At 33.8% G+C, this 19,808-nt stretch overlaps 1 protein-coding gene across 3 annotated transcripts in view; it reads left to right on the plus strand.

The window, feature by feature from the left end:
* Window positions 1-18,545, plus strand: part of LOC117120223 (hyalin-like) — a 23,820-nt gene extending 5,275 nt beyond the window's left edge. The window contains exons 5-22 of one of the 3 annotated variants that reach the window (XM_033265238.1): window positions 163-453; window positions 1,900-1,932; window positions 2,228-2,347; window positions 2,694-2,957; window positions 3,194-3,475; window positions 4,587-4,874; window positions 5,770-6,033; window positions 7,035-7,154; window positions 7,834-7,953; window positions 8,461-8,712; window positions 9,603-9,875; window positions 12,082-12,201; window positions 13,152-13,271; window positions 13,780-14,031; window positions 15,298-15,582; window positions 15,871-16,137; window positions 17,616-17,907; window positions 18,528-18,545. In XM_033265238.1, coding sequence (XP_033121129.1) covers window positions 163-453; window positions 1,900-1,932; window positions 2,228-2,347; window positions 2,694-2,957; window positions 3,194-3,475; window positions 4,587-4,874; window positions 5,770-6,033; window positions 7,035-7,154; window positions 7,834-7,953; window positions 8,461-8,712; window positions 9,603-9,875; window positions 12,082-12,201; window positions 13,152-13,271; window positions 13,780-14,031; window positions 15,298-15,582; window positions 15,871-16,137; window positions 17,616-17,875 — 3,611 coding nt within the window. In that variant the 3' untranslated portion in view covers window positions 17,876-17,907; window positions 18,528-18,545. Of the gene's footprint in view, window positions 1-162; window positions 454-1,899; window positions 1,933-2,227; window positions 2,348-2,693; window positions 2,958-3,193; window positions 3,476-4,586; window positions 4,875-5,769; window positions 6,034-7,034; window positions 7,155-7,833; window positions 7,954-8,460; window positions 8,713-9,602; window positions 9,876-12,081; window positions 12,202-13,151; window positions 13,272-13,779; window positions 14,032-15,297; window positions 15,583-15,870; window positions 16,138-17,615; window positions 17,908-18,015; window positions 18,098-18,527 lie in introns of those variants that run through there. The other 2 variants (XM_033265237.1, XM_033265239.1) reach the window with 2 other exon arrangements.
* The last annotated feature ends 1,263 nt before the right edge of the window (window positions 18,546-19,808 follow it).

Here is a 19,808-nt window from a genome sequence, read left to right on the forward strand (position 1 = left end):
TTGCCACATTTAATGTAAATTATTATAAAGAAAACTTACCATTGTTTTCTTTCTTGCTCCTTCACGTTTATTAATATTTTTATCATCATTCATAAGCATTTAAGGTGTGAGCACGCTGTAGATGTCGGATTGTAATCAGGATTCGTTTTTCTTTCATTATAGATACTGAAAGTCCTGTTGTAAATTGCCCAACACGCGTTAACAGTTACAATTTTGTTGTACGAACATCTCACTCCTCTTGGACGGTGTTTTCAGATACTGACTCCACACCTGTTCAATTATACTGGTCACCAGCAAGCGCCACCGATAACAGTGGTACTATAGTATCTGTTTCTTCAAATTACCACCCTGGTGACGTATTTCCGGTCAGTAATGTTGCCTATCAGATCACATACACCGCAACTGATGACGCTGGCAATGTGGGAAATTGTTCAATCTTTATAACGGTTGAAGGTTTGGAAATATTATGTTTTAGACTACTAAAGCCCTGTCACACTATCACATTTTATTTGACAAAAACACTGTTGTATGCCCATATAATCATAACGTTGCCTATATATTGTCATGATTGACATATTTATTTTCTCCACATTATAAGCTTTAAAATGAAGGTCTTTAACGGAATCCACTTACTATTGCTAAACTCATGAGTAAACGTATTCTCCTGCCTGTCTGTACTAAGGTATATAATAAAATACTGCCACATTATGCTAATTATCATTTAGCGACAACTCGTTTAGGTATGTCACAGTCATGTTTTGTTCTTTCTTTGACAACAAACTGTTGTATGCCCATATAGTTATGATGTGCCTTGGAGAGCCACTAGACTGCAGTGATTCAGTTCAGTCCTTTTAGTTATATTGTGTTTGTCATTTTGAATGTTCTTTGGACCAAATAAATGAAATAAAATGAAATATGTGGTCATTATGTAATGTCATCATAAACATTTTTAAGTATGTCAAAAATTTGATAGTCTTAACTTGGCTTTAAAGAAAGGTTTGAAACTGACAAGAAAGGTTGTTTGATAGTTATTATGTGCCTAAATAAATTAAATGAAATTTTTAAAAAAAGAACAATTTTTTTCATAATTTGAATTTGCTTAATATAGTGTAAACTGTTTATTATAAAATTAGATATTTATATGGGAAATAGAGTACCTTTACATTGAATCATGAAATTGGTCGGTTCCAAATACTTACATGATGTTTATGCTTTTGCATTTTGAAGTAAATGTAACCTTGCAGGTCGGTAAACTTGACATGTAAAATTCTTTATGAGTGGCTTTTTCTGCGTTAATGATGATGACTCTCAATATTACCTTGGCTAATACCATTGCAGCCATAGTTCTAGACTCAATGACGTCGAGTCAGTATTCATATTTATTTTCTTTAGTATGATTCTAGTTTTGTTTGTTGTTTACTTTATATTTTTAATGATTGTTTAAAACGTTTTGGCAGTTCTAACATCAATTCTCATTATGACAATGAGAAAAAGCCCTATGTTCAGTTTTACAAACAGACGTTGTATAAAGTCTCCGTTGTTGTTCTGATTTTGGTTCTTCTATACCATTTTCTTATGTTTATGCACAAAGGCTTTCTGGTGGGCACTTTGTTCACTTTCCGTATTTGGGTCTTCTTCAAACTCTGTTCCAATCTAAGACCATATATCATTAAGACTATATCATGTCGTTAAAGGTTGTCCTTTTTTTCAATGTAATAACAGTGTATTGCAATATCAGAAGTGCGAAATTTATATTTCTTTATCAGTAATACTTCCTAAAAAATGTAGCATTCATCCTTTAACTTATTTTCTTGTATTTTTCCATATGTTCCCAAAAGTAAATGTCAGTACTCCTATTTCGAGTAAAACTTTAAACCATTTTTCTCATTGTAATTACAGATGACCGTGACAGTGGCAGCAGTGTTAACAGTGGTAATTATAATGTAATGATTATTATGTATATGGTAAAGGAATGCCGAAGGGTCCACTGATTAATCTCAGATAATATAGTATATGATACATACTCCAAGTATCGAAATGTACGCAATCGTGTCGGGATTCAATATTTCGACATTAATTATGTCATCATCATTCCTGATTATGACATAATTAATGTCGAAATATTGAATCCCGCCACGATGGCGTGCGTAAAGGAATGCATTGACAAAAAATGTGAGTTTAAAATATTAAATCGCTTTCATTATTATAGTTGCATTTCGTTTTCCAGAAAGAGTATGTAATTCGAGAGAATTTCAGTGCGAAAATCAGGATTGCATTCCAATTTCATTGCAATGTGATGGTAATACGGATTGCTCAGACGAGTCTGATGAAAAGGTTGAAATATGCCGTAAGTATTACCTCAAGATGTCTTGATTTAAAGACCTTTCGTATCTACGGTAGGTGGGATCGCATCTGTCTAAACAAAAACTTATGCCCATCACGCTCCCCCTATCTATTATTATTTTGGTGACCAACATAAATTATAAGCTCATGAAATTAAAAACCATCACATATTTATTGCGCCCGCTGACGCCCCTTCACTTAAACTCTCCCTCACTTCGAAGAATTAGGGAACAGTTACGGTAGTGTTTGTCCTAGTATACACGATCTGCAACTAGCTTTGCTGTCCACCAACGTTTCTTTAATGTGCCAACAGGATATTCATTCTGTGTAACGTTATTTATTGGTATTAGAACCAGATCTTGAATTACCAGAATTTGTTGGATGTCCAAACGACATAACTGTTAATACAGACCCGGGAACAAATTACAAGCAAGTCAGTTGGAGGCATCCGGAAGCATACGATAATAGAGGAATCAAGTATAGGGGAGCATCGCATTGGCCAGATTGGAACTATTACCTCGTCGACGGAAATTCCACGGTCTATACGGTACGGTACTGGGCAGACGATTATTCGGGAAACACGGGTGAATGTGTCTTCACAATAACTGTTATTGGTAGGTTTATTTGTGCTCCTTTTGGTGTAGGCAATACGACATTAAATATTTGTTATATTAATTTACGATTTATGGCATACGGTACCTATTCTTTATAGAATATATTGGGCCAAAGCATTGCAAGACAGACAACCGATATTATTATTTAAAATTTAAATAAAACAATTTAATTCGTTAACAATTTTTTTATTCACAAATTCGATAACGTATGCAATTTTGCCATCTTTTAATTGTAGATAACGAGCCACCAAAACAAGTGTGTCCAAAGAATATATCTAACTTCTATAAGATGGAAAACGGTGTTATTCTGATCTCCACTGAAGAAGGAAGCCCGAATGCCACGATCACATGGGCAGAGGATGCTACTGATAACAGCGGAATGCCGCATGTCACAAGTTTTCCGTACAAATCTGGTGACGTATTTCCAATAAGAAGTTTTCCTCCATACGAAACTACAGTAAGAGCAACAGACCCAACCGGTAATACAGATGATTGTATTCTACAGTTTGCTGTTATTGGTAGGTATTACACACACACATTTAGGCATTTGCTTTTAGGCCCCGTCTTTGGTATGTAATGTTATGCAGATTGCTTATTGCTTATATACGAGTACTCATATTTAATCGTCATAATCTATTCTGTCGTCCGAGATTGAACTTGATCGTATCTACATATTTTCTAGAATTAGTTCAACGGTGTTTAGTATTTCATTTCTAATTGTCTTCTTAATTACCTTTCTTAATGCTTATTTAAAATACCGCATCATTATATATTAATTTGTGTAAGGACCAAAGGTTTGTGACTACTTACCGTCCTGGCGAGTGCACAGATCTAGAAGAAATGTATTCCAGCACCATTCTGTTAGGGTCTTACCATTATTGGTGGTTTTTTTTTTTGTTCCTCTTTATGTTCATAAAAATATCGTAAAAAAGTATTTCTAACTAACACTAAAATATTGGACGAGGACTTGCCATGCCACAAAAGCAACACATGTGAGAATTTCATTATCCTAAAGTACTTTAACGATGTACGGTGGAAGGAGCGGAGAAAAATGTGAGTGGAACGTACCACTTCAGTGAATGCAGCTGATACAACGACGTATGTTCACTAAATATTATAGAATAATTCATATTATTAAGTATATTAATCATTGAAATTAGTCAATACATGACTATAAGGAATATCTACATTTATCACAACATTTTGCCATGGTTTTTCCTTATTCTTTGTCAGCATAAAAATTATTGGCTGACAGTTCTTTCATTTACAAATGTCTTTCTAAAACGTAGTTATAAAGACGTGAAGACGCGGTAATAATCATTATGCTTTAGAATGTATATATGTGGCAATACTTGCAGTATTTGGCCAACTTGGCTTCTCATACTAATTATCTAAACGTTATGATACTCTTGAGGAGGATCCTGAGAGGTTGATTGTCGGCGACGTCCGGACCTCCACCTAAAATGAGAGTGTTTTTGTTAGCTGTCTCTTAAAATTGTTCAAAATATGGGAGGGTGATAAATACAAAAAACTTTTCCCATCATCACTAAAATGTATGTCATTTATACAGGATTGATCATCATTCATACATGCGTTTATGTTGTCGATTCTTTTTTTCTTTATCCATAGACACTGAAAGTCCGGTTGTGACTTGCCCAACACAATCGAACAACGTTGTTTCAAGAGAATCTAACTCTTCTTGGACAGTGTTTTCCAAAGGCTCCATACATGTACCTGTTCAATTGTATTGGTCTCCAGCAAATGCCACTGACAACAGTGGCACTGCAGTAAATGTTTCTTCAAATTACAGGCCTGGTGACGGATTTCCGGTCAGTAATGTACCTCATCAGATTACGTACACTGCAGTTGATGAAGCTGGCAATGTGGGAAATTGCTCATTCTTTATAAAAGTTAAAGGTTTGAAACTCAAATAAAATTTCATGAAATTGTTGAAAATGACAAGCATTTTCCATAATTTGAATGTGCGTAATATAATATATACCTCATGTGTTGAAAATCAGATATATATTGGGGCGATAGCGTACCGGTACGTATCTTATAATTGGTCGGTTACACAATTATGCAAAGCACATTAAAGTAAGTGTAACCTTGACAAGTTGGTAAATTGCGACGTGTAAAAATTCCATATTATTGCCTTTTTCTGCGTTAATGGTAAGAACACTCAACATCAACCCCGTTATTAACATTGCAGCCTTATTTTAGTCACACTGGCGTTGGTTTGGTGATTTTTTTTTTTACTTCATAATTTTTCTTTAGTATGATTTAATTTTTTCAATGTATTTTTTACTTTACATTTCTATTAATGATTGTTTACGTTTTAGTAATTTCAACATTACTTCTCATTATGGCAGTGAGGAATTTACAAATAGACACAGTAAATGTAGTTGTTGGCAGAAAAAGCCTTTGAATTTTATTTAATATGTTTTCCTTCTTCTATCTCGTCTTCCTTATGTTCCTGTACAGGGAATTTTCTGCCCAACACTTTGGTCACTATCCGTGCTTGAAAGATCTTCAAACTTTGTCAAAGGAAAGACCATATATCAAAGATGTGGATATTCCATGTTGACTGGTTCTATGGCGCATTGCTTAGAACTTTACACATCACCTTCGTTTTTTACCATTGAGCCCTTCGGGTCTCACTGACGTCGAGTTGGTTTTCATGTATTTTTCTCTTCTTTTACTTTGAAATAATTCCAACAACATAGCAGTTCATATTAAGGTATTCTTATTATTGTTATTATAATTTATTTAGGTTTTTATATTTTAATACTGTATTTTTTTTTCAAAATAGCTCGTATCTACCATGGCTGTTTTGACGATATCACCTGGACTTCAGCTGTCCCAAAATACGAAAATTTGACAATAGATTGGTGTACACAGCATTGTTACGACTTAAGCTATCCGTACGCTGGATTGCAGGGTGGTGTTTTTTGTCAGTGTATGGGTATATATTTAGAGTTTTATCGAAGACCAGAACATGAATGCAATACGGTTTGTAGTGGTAAGCCGCAAGAAATATGTGGTGGTGCTTGGCGAAAGTCCATCTATTACACAGGTAGGTCAATCATTATCATTGTCATGAAGTCATTTTGAGCCTTGACGACTTTTGTTCCATGAATAATCATTACAATTAATGTTTGTGCGTACAGCTGTTATCAATCGATCTTAATCTACAAGATCTTAATCTACTTTGAAAGTAGTTGAAATAAAGACAGTGCATGGTAGTCCTAATCGCAAATAGATAAAATACATTATTATCTAATCAAATGTATATATACTCTCGTCACCTTTAATTCAACCTTCATACAATTATATTTAACCACAAATTTATAAAATTGGTTAGCCTATAACATACCGTATAATAATGGTCGAGTATACCAAGTCGGATAAATTACGCTGCAGATTTCGAAACATAATTAAATTGATCGTAATAAAAACAAACTTTAATCTTAAATATGCGTATACATAACAATGAGGAAATAAATATTTTTACTTTCCATACAAAACGGTGTGTTTTAAGCAAGTATTTGCTGAGAAAATGCGGGGTTTTATTCTGCATTGCCCTAGCTCTAGTTAACTGGATATCTCAAACTGCTGTCTATTCATTTCCATTAGTCGAATTGTGTTAAATCAGGCCAGTATCTCTAAAAAATGGGTGTTCTGACGAGACCTCTTATCCAATCAAATTGATTTTTTTGCTTAAACAGCAGCTTGGTAATTCTATTTTTACTTAAACAGTAGTTACAATCGGCCCATTTGATGAGAAATGAGAGTGAGTTTTGTAAACATGATCGCAAAATGGAGATATGAGCTTAATACAAGGCCAGAAACATCCAATATCAACGAAGATACCTGATTTTATGCAATTTCGCACCGCTTGGCGAATTCGGGCCAGAAAATTAATTGCAATGATTGTTTATAATTTCATCAAAAATTTATAAAAAATATTTTGTATATTTGATTTGATTATGTTTATGAGAAATTAATAAATGCTGCATTATATAAAGTTTACTAAATTGAATGGCTTTTATACAGAAGTTAGATTGTATTTTCCAGAAAGAGTATGTAATTCGATAGAATTCCAGTGCGATAATCAGGAGTGCATTCCAATTTCATTGCAATGTGATGGTAATGCCGATTGCTCGGATGGGTCTGATGAAACATTTGAAATATGCCGTAAGTATTACCTCAACTTGAATTGCCTTGATAAAACACTGAAGTAGTGGCGTGTCTAAGGTAGGTAATGGAAGCGCATCCTCAGGCTACCCCTCCCACTTTCTTAAAAAACATATGCTCAAGTAATTAAAAATCACCACATATAATCTATTTTACCAGCTATAACTTCCCCTTAATTAATCATATCGATCCCCTTCCAATGAACGCACACCCTCATCAGTCTTCTCCAATGTCAATTAATAGATATGAAACGCTTTGTTAACGAGATGTATCAGATTTAGCCTAAATAATAATAATAATAATAATAATAATAATAATAATAATAATAATAACAATAATAATAATAATAATGTGATTCATATAGCGACTTTCCAAAATGATCATGGACCTTCACAAGGACAATATCAGTTAATACAGTATGATTTTACAATAATAATTGTTGTAATTTCCAATAGGAATACAATAAGTAACTAAAATTGAACCGCTATAAAAATACAATAAGATATATTTTTGCGATCTAATTATCATAATACCAATTAAAAAACGAAATTAAGGATTTATTTCTGGCCGGGTGTGAGTCCTAATGGAGGTTCTGGCTGGGTGTGAGTCCTAATGGAGTTTTTTTTTGTTTTTTTTAAATATATGGATGCCTTAAACAGACTTTTTTCATCTTCTGCAGTAAAAAAACCTTGTAGGGGTAATCAGTTCGACTGTGGGAAAGGCAGAATTTGCATTCCATTAAATTGGTATTGTAATGGGAACAACGACTGTGAAGATGGTCTCGATGAAGCTACTTGTGGTAAGATTTGTGTTCTATATTTATTACAAGAAACTTAAATTTAATTATTATAATTATGATATCATATCATTCTATCTTCATCATTCAAGTTATTCATAGTTAGACACCACGCGTTATACTGCCATTGCTGGGGAGACATGGAGTCTCATTAGGTACCAATAAATCTTTTTTTTTTTAATTTTTTTTTTTGCATTTCTATTCTGTATTTCAATTTTATCTCGATTGTTGGCCAGTTAGTTGTGTGTGGTTTTATATACAAATATGTTTTTTAAGGTTGTTTTTCACTTGTAGTAATTAGTTTTGGTCAAAAATGGGTGAACGTCAACAGCTGGCTGCAAGTTAAAATGACTGATAAAATTGGATAATTAGATCATTGTATTCACCTTTGTAAGGCAGACATGATCTTTAAATTTACTCGCATTCCGCATTAGCGTTGTTGGTTGCAAACTAGTGGTTTAGTCGCGTGCAAACAGATGCTAATTTAAATTTTATTTTAATTAATATTAGATTCTCCACAACTTAACGGATGTCCAGACGACTTTACTGTTGGTACAAGTCAAGGAAGAAATTACACAGAAGTCTGGTGGACAGAACCAAGCCTGTCCAGTAATACAAGTATTAGGATAAGGGAACAATCAAACTCGCCAGGAGATAGATTTGAAATCAAAGATGGAAAATCCACAGTACATACTGTGCGATACTGGGTACAAGATGTATACCGTAGCGAAGCGCAATGTCTCTTCAATATAACTGTCTTTCGTAAGGGTTTTTATTTTTCCTACTTTTTTTCTATTTCAGATTAGATTAAAGATATGATTAAAAAGCAAATTACTGAAAAACAACAATGTTGTGTGAAACAAAGGCTGGACCTTGGTAGAGATACAAATTTGTTAAACAGCTAAAAATAAATTTAAGTAAACAGCCAGAAATAGAACCAGAGCTTTCGAACAACACTAGTCCTTCCTTAGTGGCGAGGGAGTGAGGGTAGAAAAAGTTACATAGTATAAATCAGGGAACAGAAAAGGTTAGGTAAGATAGTGTAGTTAGAATAAATAAACAGCGTGAACAAAGAGTGAGCAAGAAGGCCTCTACAAATAAGTCAAATGATTTATACAGATAAATTTGAAATATCATTATATACATATACATATATATACACATATATATACATATATATATACATATATATACATACAGTATATATATACATATATATATGCATATACATACATACGAATAAAGGAATATATATATATATGTATATATATATATATGTATATATATATATATATATATATGTACGTATATGTATATGTGTGTATATGTATATGTATATAATAATGTATGTGTATATAATAATGTATATGTATATATATGTCTATGTATATATATATATATATATATATATGATAAGTAACAGCTTATAATAGATTAGAAGAACAGCCAGAATTATATTAGCATCGAGTTATTTTCAAATTAAATTTTCATTTTAAAACTTAACTGAAGTTAATTTTTTTTATGTATATATGTTTGTTTTTTTGTTGTTTTTTTTATGTTTTTTTTTTTTTTATTGTTATTATTTTCTAATTATATCCTAGGAAAACCTTATGTCTAAGATATATTTTATTGTTGTGTTTCTGTTATTTCAGCCCGAACCTACTTAGGTTGCTTTCAAGATACCAGCTGGACTGAAGCTGTTCCACGTCACGATGATTTGACGATAGATTGGTGTATACAACATTGCTACGATTTACACTATGCTTACGCCGGATTACAGTACGGTGTTTATTGTCGATGTATGGATGAATACACAACCGGCAGTCCATATTACAAAAGACCCGAAACTGAATGTAATAAGGATTGTGGCGGTAACGCAAAAGAAATATGTGGAGGTAATTGGCGGAAATCTGTCTATACCACAGGTAGGTTAATTAAAATCTTTCTCATGAATTCTAAGTTTACTGAGCTTATATGATACTAATGCTCATTGTGACCATGAACATACAAGGCATATCAAACATTAGTGAAGTTTCGATTTTCCCGACGACGTAGGGCCCGTTCGTGCAAAAAAAACGCCAACCGTATTCCGTTTATTTCACCGGGTAATCGCGCTGAGCACTCAGCGGGTGGTCGATCGTTCGAGCAAGTTTTAGCTCACGGTAAATACGTGTAACGAAATTACTCCGGAAGTAAATTTCAACTGAACTCATTACTTGCTACTGCTGCTATAATCAAGGAGGTCCTCCTTGCTATAACCGTCCCACGTACACACAGCGCGGCACGGCGGAACGATAATGTAGCCCAATGGCTGCTTTAAAATCTTTACGGAGGCTAGTTTATTTTCAAGTTTATTTCTCCGAATAATGGTAAATCTACCAATCGATCGCGTAGCTATGCTACTAAATTTAGATTTCGTCGTGTATGTGTAAGGAGGCGAAGGAGAGCTGCAACCACGTATGGTCTGTAATCTCCGTGTACGACCGGCACAACGCAGATTCGGGCCAAATTGCGTCCTAGAATTCAGGCTACCACGAGAACTCAACGTTTTCGTCGCATTAACCATCATAAATTAGAGTGCAAATTAGGCGACTGAACAATGCAGAGTTTAATATGTCTATTAAACAAGATTGTCGCCATGGGAAAGCGCCACTTTCAGGCATGGTATACATTATTAGAGCCATAAAATAAGACCGCGCTAACTATTATTTCATTAATTTTTATTGATACTAATACTAAACTATTAACATAGCCTAGCAAAATAGAGGCTAAGTAGAGTATATGATTCAACATAAAGCAGGCCTACTAAAGACTGAAAATCAAATTCCAATTTACTCATATTTTATTGTCATAAATCAAAGTATACATTCAATAAACAATATTGTAAGACAAAAAGACCGAAAAAAAAGCTTTCGCTTATGAAGTTTTGGCCTAGAAATAGTAATAACATCAAATAAAAACAATAATACACAATTTAATATCACTGATGTGCCATGAAAAGAGCTCTAAATAAATAAAGATGTTCTTATAATTAAAAGACATACCGTACATTGCTAATAGGTATTGTTTAGCTTTAAAAGTAAAATTTGTCCTTGACGAGAGTGTTTTAATATCTTCGGGTAGATTGTTCCAGAGTTTTGTACCATTATAAATTACACTAGACTGTGCAAGTGATGTGCGGAATTTTGGGATAATTAAATTAAACGGGTTGTTAAATCTTGTATTCTTCAAATGTGTTACTAATATAAAATATATATCAATGGCATGTGGTAATCTACAATAAAAAAAGATCTGATACAAACTTCAGTACATATAAATCATACAACTTAAATACATCTAAAATATTAAGTTGCTTAAACAAAGGTGTAGAACGTACTTTGAAATCAGAAAAAGTAACACAAGTAAAAAGTAACACAACACAACACAATTCGCTCACTGCAACACCGCAAAGCGCAAAGCTCGAGTTTTAAACGTACGTGTAACTTAGTCGTACTTAAAACTTTCATGTTAAATTGAGGGCCCATTGAAAGCGTTGCTTAGGTGTAATTTTGGTTGGCTGGATATACGACTCTATAGGCTTCGCGCGTTGGTGTATTCTGAACGCAGGTAGATATGATTCAGATAGCCATCTCGCTTTCCTAATTAAGATCAGGCAGTCGTAGGTGTTTTCCCACATATTTTGCTCTCCCATCCACTGGCTTGGACCTTTGCTATTTTTTGGCATATTTTATTCCATATCTTTTGTGTTCCGTATGTCGCGAACCACATAACTGTTTCCTGTTTTAGAGCGTGTAACTTGTTAGTTAATGTGTTATTTCGCATTTAATTCCGGACACCCATGTTTTGTTATAAGGATCTTTTTTCTTAATATAACAACAATGTATTGTAATATCATAAGAGCAAAATTTCAAATTTATTTACCAATTTAATAATTCCTTAAAAAAATATATCATTAAACTTATATATTTCTCCATAATTTGTTCATCAGTAAATGTTAGTTCTATAAAATCTTTAAAACATTTTACCTCATTGTAACTGCAGATGGTTTATTATCTAATGATTTAGATTGACGACAGTTATTATAAATGCAAGATATAGCATAGTTTTATTATGTTGCATTGTGTTTTCCAGAAACAATATGTAACAGGGCAGAATTTCAGTGCGATAATGATGAATGTATTCCAGTTTCATTGCAATGTGATGCTAACACGGATTGCTCGGATGGGTCTGATGAAAACGTTGAAATGTGCCGTAAGTAGCCTATTATACTGCAATTGCCTGGATAAAACACACTTTTAAAATCAGTAGTGTGTCTACGGTAGGCCGACGGTATATCATGGGGGTGGAGGGGTGCGCGAATCCGTCCAAACACAAACTTGCACCGCTCAGGCTCCTCTTCGTTATGGCAATTTGGTGACCATAAACAAAATAAGCTCAAGTAATTAAAATTTACCACATATCATGTATTTTTGCCAGCCAACCATTTAACCTCCTATGTTAGGCCTAGTATTAGTCCACCTCCAATGTCATTATTTCTAGATACGCCACGCTATGTTAACAAGATGTTTCAGATTAAGTCCTTCATATTTTTCTAAATCTCAATATCTATACGTAAATTTATATAGCACTTTTTGCAAAAGGACACAAAGCGCTTGGATATGTGGACTAGGAAATCTATAACTTTCTTCTCTCCTAAGGGTTCCTTCGTGTCTTGCTACTCAGTAACCCGGTGCAAATCTCAGGGGCCGTCTGTACCAGTACACTTGGTTATTCGTCTCGAATGATGGTTCTTTATAGTGACACGAGCCGAAGAGTACACTAGGCCTACGGTTTATATTTCTTATCAGAGAGGACTTGTTACAAACAGAAGCTTAGGCGAACGTGCCGTTCGAACCTGCGCCGATGTTATGGCTGTGGTTGCGGCGCCCCTGCTAACCGCACGGTTATTCGAATTAACTACTAAAATTTTGAATTCAACTTTAGCCCCGGTGTTTGCCTGTTAAAGGTGGATTTCTATCTTTTCATTCTATGTTGGTGTATATTCACAGACAGGGGCGAATAAGCGCAGCGGTAGCGGTTGGTTTTGAGGGTGGAGGTAGCCTATCCCTCGCTGTTCATTTTGCATAATGCTAAGCACATTAGGTTTCTACAAAATATGTCCACTATAAAGCCACAATAATTATCATTATTATTATCTATAGAGACAAGACCTTGTAGAGAAAAACAATTTGACTGCGGAATAGGCAGTATTTGCCTTCCATTAGCCTTGTATTGTAATGGGAACAATGACTGCGAAGATGGTCTCGATGAATCAACTTGTGGTAAGATTTGTTTTCTACGGTACTATTTCAAGAAATTGAATTTAAATAATAAATGTTATTATAATCAAATACTTTATCGTCATCAGCATCAGCATCATCATTACCATCCATATTTACAGTGGGCCTATACAAGCTATTCGTAGTTTAAAATGACGCGTACAATCGTGGCTGGTCTGTGTATAGGGAATCTGATTCAGTGCCTTATTTTGATATTTCCGCTATATTTCAATTTAGGCGATATCAATACCAACACTTTTCTAGATATAAAAATTATCATCAAAAATACAAATATTTGTAATAAATTTAATTTTTCATATTTTAGAAGAGTTTACTTAAGAAAACGACAGAACCTGGATAAGTAAGCCATTGTATTCCGTTTGGTAAGGCAGACATGATGATATGAAATGCATCCTCATTTAGCGTTAGCCCTATTAGTTGCAACCAGCCATTTAGTGACGTGCAAACAGATGCTAATTTATTTATTTTTTTTCATTTGAATTAAAACCAGATTACCCACAACTTTACTATTGTCCAGACGACATAGTTGTAGATACAGACTCAGGAAAAAATTACTCAGACGTCTGGTGGTCAAGTCCATGGCCGTCCAGTGTTACAACTATTAAAGCGAGGAAACAGTCGCACACGCCAATACACAGATTTGAAATGAAAGATGGAAAACCCACGGTTTATACTCTGCGATACTGGGTACAAGATGTATACCTAAAAGAAGCGGAATGCCTCTTCAATGTAACTGTCATTGGTAAGGTGTCTTTCCATTAAAATATTGCTCAGGTTGTTTTTGATATTTTTTTGATTTAGTAGTATCACACTTATGCTACTCAAAATATAACAATATGTGGCAAAGACAAACCAAACCAGTCACTCGTCGCAAAAATCGATTTTGAGTTATTAATACGTTGTTAGAGAGTAAAATAATAGCTATAAAATGGTAAAAAAAATCATTCAAATCGGACATCGGACAGTATTGTTTTAACATTGAAAATGGGGAAAATAACAGCATAGAATGATGTGTAGATATATAAAGGTTAGTTTAGTGCAATAAAATAGATTTTTTAAAATTTGACATTCCAGCATGTTTTGGCCATTTCCTCTGAAACACGATTTGCGACGAGTGACTGGTTTGGCTTGTCTTTGCCACATATAGGCCCTACTGTAATTATAATATACCACAAAATGAGTCTCATGGTTAGAAAATCAAAAATTGAGTTTATATTATATTTGGGTATATGACACTATAAGCTTAAATTTGGTCTTTGAATGGCTTCCCTAGGCTAAGTAGATCTAGAGATGTGAACTTTTAAAATTTAAGTGTATGATAACCACGCTTTGAGAAAATCTGCCTCAAAGATAAAATAACCTGTACAACTAATGGGATAGAACTACAGAATATCCTCAGAAAACACTGTTTTAGTAAGAAAATTCACTTATAAAATATAAGTACCAAGTTATTCCAAAACATTAAAATAAAAATAAAAATTTGACTTTGACCTATTTTTGTGAATATCTCAATATGATTTCACCAACAATGTGTCTCATTTCGTGGTTAGACCTCACATATGAGAGAATTGTACCGGTACTTGTATTACAATATAAAATGGATTTATTTGCGAGTAAATTGACTGCCCCATCCGGGATTCGAACTTGAGTCTCCTGATAGTCTTGGGTAACATAGTAATGGGGTTGTATTTAGGTAGGCCTACTAAAAAGTGACCTCTTGTAGGTTTGTCAAGACCCGTATTAAACATGACCTTATTTTTGTTGGCGCGCCAAAATACTATACGGGTATATTTTTCTAAAAAAAAATATACTTAAATTTTGTTAATACTCTAAAGAAATTCGCTTAAGAATGTCTATATTCAAATATTATTACACAAATCTTTAAGTTTAGCTTCCTTGCCTTCCTTTGACATATATTCATTATTCAATACAATACTTTTGTCATAACTGGTGCTTTGTTGGCTAATATAGGCCTACCTCTGAAGATAATTTTTTATTTTATTCATAGATAATGAAAGCCCTGTTGTAAACTGTCCGTCACAATCAAGTAACTTTGCTTCAAGAGAATCCAATTCTGCTTGGTCAGTGTCCACAGACAGAGGCTCCATATTTGCTCAGCTATATTGGCCGCCAGCAAATGCTACCGACAACAGCGGTATTGTAGTATCTGTTACTTCAAATTACAGTCCTGGTGACGTGTTTCGCCTCAGTAATGTTGCCTATCAGATCACATACACTGCAATCGACGTCGCTGGAAATGTGGGAAATTGCTCATTCTTCATAACCGTCGAAGGTTGGCAAATTGGGTAGTTTATATATGCATACACTATAATGTAACATAACAAATAAAATAACATAATAACATAACAAACATAACATAATAAAAGGTTATTCTAAATATATTTTTTTAGATAATGGATAATGAACAATTATAAAGCAAACTTTATTTCAATCTGAAAAACGTTAATCATAATATAAAATAAAAATAAATTCCTAAAACAAATAATTGTTGCTTATTGTATTTAGCATTATGTAAACAATTAAAATAGAAGTACTGTTAATATTTTTACATTGATTTTAGATTTGGAGAGTCCATCAGTTGAATGTCCATCTCATATAGAAACAACCTCGGCACTCGTATCTTGGGACATCATGATTAGTGACAATGTTGCAGTTGTTCATTACTTTTCAAATGACACCCGTGTTAAGACTAATTCTTTACTAAATGGCAAGTCTTTCACTCTGGCACAAAGTGGAACTTTTCCTGTTGGAACAACTTTCATTGAATACTTGGTGACAGACTTGGCTTGGAACAAAGGGAAATGTGTGATCAAAATCACCGTCGAAGGTAAATTTAATTAGTAGCGAATTTTACTGTAATCTGCAATTCGATTGTCAAGGAAATTCGAAGAATGTGTGTTTAATTGGTAAAATTAGTAGCTATATTCTTTAGTTACCACACTTTACTCTAAATCACATCAATCGAATAGACTATACCGTAAAAACCTCTGTCTATTATGTTTTTATACAAATATCAATACGTTGTTTTAATTTAATTTTTAGACGGTAATGAGTAGCTGGTGGACTACAAATGTATTTTAATTTAATTTTTAGACAAATTAGTACAACTGAGCATCTTTTTCACCACTCCCTTAACAACTTTTTTTTCTACCGTTATGTCTATCCAGGAAATTTAACAAAATTTTTGTAAATATCAAAGATTTATTTGCTGTCAGTAAGATTTATCTTACTGTCATCATATGCATTATGCGGCGTTATAGTGCGACTACAATGTTAACAATTTAATGTCTCTACAACCATGATATACAATGCACTTAGAAAGATATTAAGACGACCAAGAAGATGCAATACCAGTAAAATATTTGTTACTTATGACGTAACGTTATTTTGTGTATACTTTAAAAAGTCGGCGTACAGTTTTAAAACCAGAAACGAAATAAGTTGCAACAACCTTATCAATGTGTAATCTAAGATATTTTATGTGATTCTAAATAGTAGGTTTAAATTGCTGTTGTAGACACATGCTATGTTACTGTGCCTTCTACTTGAATCTACCTTCAAGTCGGTGTACAGTTTTAAAAACAGAATCAAAACCAGTTGCAACAGCTTTATCAAATAGGCATGTTGTCATCACACACCTGATGAAGCTGGCATTGATAAATAAATAACATCAAAGTTAGTCTCAGAGTGCTGCCTTTTAATTTTCAAATAGGCATGTGTAATTTTCAAATAGGCATGTGTAATTCCAGATATGTGTCATGTGATGCTAAATAAGTTTAAATTGCTGTTGTAGACATAGGCTCTGTTACTAATTATTTTTTTTATATTGATTTGTAATGTATGTATATACTTAATTGTATTGTACGGTCCTAGGTTTTATTTGAAATTTGTGAAAATTGTGATTGTATTGTCTATTAAATTGATTCGAAATAAAATTGAAACTTAACTAACATTTTGGTGCAAATATCATGTGCAGAACATAAACAACTAGAATGGTTTACATTTTGTGACCCGGACTTTTGGTAACTCTGCTGGCTGCTGATATTTCATAACCCAAACATTTCAAGACCCGAAGTGTCGTAGCTACGAAATAAGCAGGCAACAAAATGTCTGCGATCTGACAGAAATGAATATATAGATTTCTCTCAAATACGTGTATTTCATATATCAGCAATACATGAAACAGAATAAAATTAAATTATGATAGGGAGCATTTGGATGCAAACAGAAAAGAGCATATTCTCCTTAACGATTGATTATTATCTACGCCTAATAAAGAATTCAGGTTCTTCTATCTTATTTTAGACACTAAAACACCGTCAATAACTTGTCCTAGAACTTTCTCTAATTACTACGACTATATATACGGGTACCATCGCATTGTTACTGATTATGGTCTGTCCTACGCAACAGTCAAATGGTCTCCACCAGAAGTTGAAGACAATAGTGAAGGGCCTGTCACGTGGGAAAGTTCCCCTTATACATCAGGTGATAAGTTTCGAGTATCTTCGAGTATTCCCGCCATACACTGTGAAATTTACTGCCTCCGATTCGTTTGGCAATAGTAGTTCCTGTTACGTATATTTCACGATAATAGGTAAACACATTCATTTTCTTTAAGTTATAGACGTCCAATTTTTCTTGTCGATGTTACTTGCTTATTATTTGTTAATCTATCGAAATGTTGCTTTTCTGCACATTTCAGACGTCGAACCGCCGAATATCACATGCCCCGACAAACATCACAAACTACTACGATACATACTTTAACATTAATAGAGCTACACTTGATGCGACGAGTACAGTCACGTAGGATGATCCTACTGTCTCTGACAACAGCGGACGTCCGGTGAATGTCACGGCAACTCACCAATCCGGAGAAACATTTGCGCCAATACTAATTTGCTAATATATTGCCTGACCAACTAGAACCACTTACAGAAGGGCACTTGGTTGGGAAAAAATGGATTAATCTAAGATGAAAAACCAAATGGTAAAGAAGCGATAAAAAAAAACTGCATTTGCAAAAAGAAAATCTACCTTAATTCTACTCTACTACTCAATTGTTCAAAGTACTAACCAAGTATCTTGGTTTTAAAGCTGACAAGAATTATACATATGCTAATGTAGTAGCTAATTATTAAAATACATTCAATGAATTGTTTCAATTATATCTGAGGTAACTTTTGAGTCTAAAGATATACAATTGTCTTTCAGATAGTGGTTGAGACTACGCCATAATACATACATTGTATGCTAGACACTATCGAAGTTCTCCGAGTTATATCTACAGTAGTGATTATACACTTTTTATGATTGGGAAAACTATGAAAAATATATTTCATGGACGTCTGTGACATTGCATTTATCGTATAGCTCTGTTAGAGACTCAAATCTAGGCCCAACTACTAAAGATTCTCTATCACCTCATTCTCATGCTAGGCTTAATCAAACATTATCACAAGGATTTGCATGAGGATCAACGTAACGACCCATTTAATGATGATTTCTTCTGTTTGGACCGATTTTTTTTCTCTCAAGATGACACCAACTTTAATAATACTAGAAGTATGGTAACATTTTTTTTTTCAATTGCACTGTACTTGATGTTTTAGATCTAAATTACGTTATCATTGGCATCACGGAATCACGACTTACACATTTCTCCTATATCTATGTATAGACTTCCATGTGTATCTTATCACTAATTCCCGGTCTCACAAATACGGAAGTGGGGTTGCTCTGTGTATGTCATTAAGATTTCGATACCAAATATCAGTGTTATGGAACCTGATGTTGAATTCTTATTTGTTGAAATATGCGAAATAGGAACCAAAGGGGTCATTTACAGACCACCAAATAAATGGAAATGTTGGCAAATTTATTGATAATCTCCATATTCTTCTTCGAACCCAAGGCTGAAGGGTAAGTATTCAATAATAATGCTGATTCTATCATTGACTTTCTAATGATTAAGCACAATCATAAAGTAAACGGCTTCATTAATTTGTACATCTTTCTCAGTTTTGCCCGTGATAACTAAGCCCACCCGTATGGAAAATTCCCAGGCTACTCTCTTTGACAATATTCTTTCCAACGTCCAGTTTCTCTGAATCAGGAATAATAGCAACTGATGTTTCTGACCATTTTCCAGTCTCATTCTTTCCCGTCCAACAAGATGCACCTGTTAAACAACGGAAATGTGTATACTATGATAGAAATTACTAATATTCAGAGAAAAGTTGGCTGTGGAAATTGGAATAATATTTTGGCTCAGACCATATAACAGGTCATATGGACAGCACATTTCAACTTCAATTAGGCCCCTATTATGATGATTGTACGTCTAGATATACTGCCCATAAGTATCTCCTTAATTTTTTTAATAAAAAGTGTCGCTTTTACTGTAAATGGAAAAAGCTGCTACCAACTAATCAATGTCTGTATATGTTAAGTTCAAGACCAAGTTATTGACTTCGTTGCGGTAAAAAAATAGAT

This window comes from Anneissia japonica, unplaced genomic scaffold (assembly GCF_011630105.1).
Source record: "Anneissia japonica isolate Jap-2015-1 unplaced genomic scaffold, ASM1163010v1 scaffold3798_len331662_cov138, whole genome shotgun sequence".
Lineage (NCBI taxonomy): Eukaryota > Metazoa > Echinodermata > Crinoidea > Comatulida > Comatulidae > Anneissia > Anneissia japonica.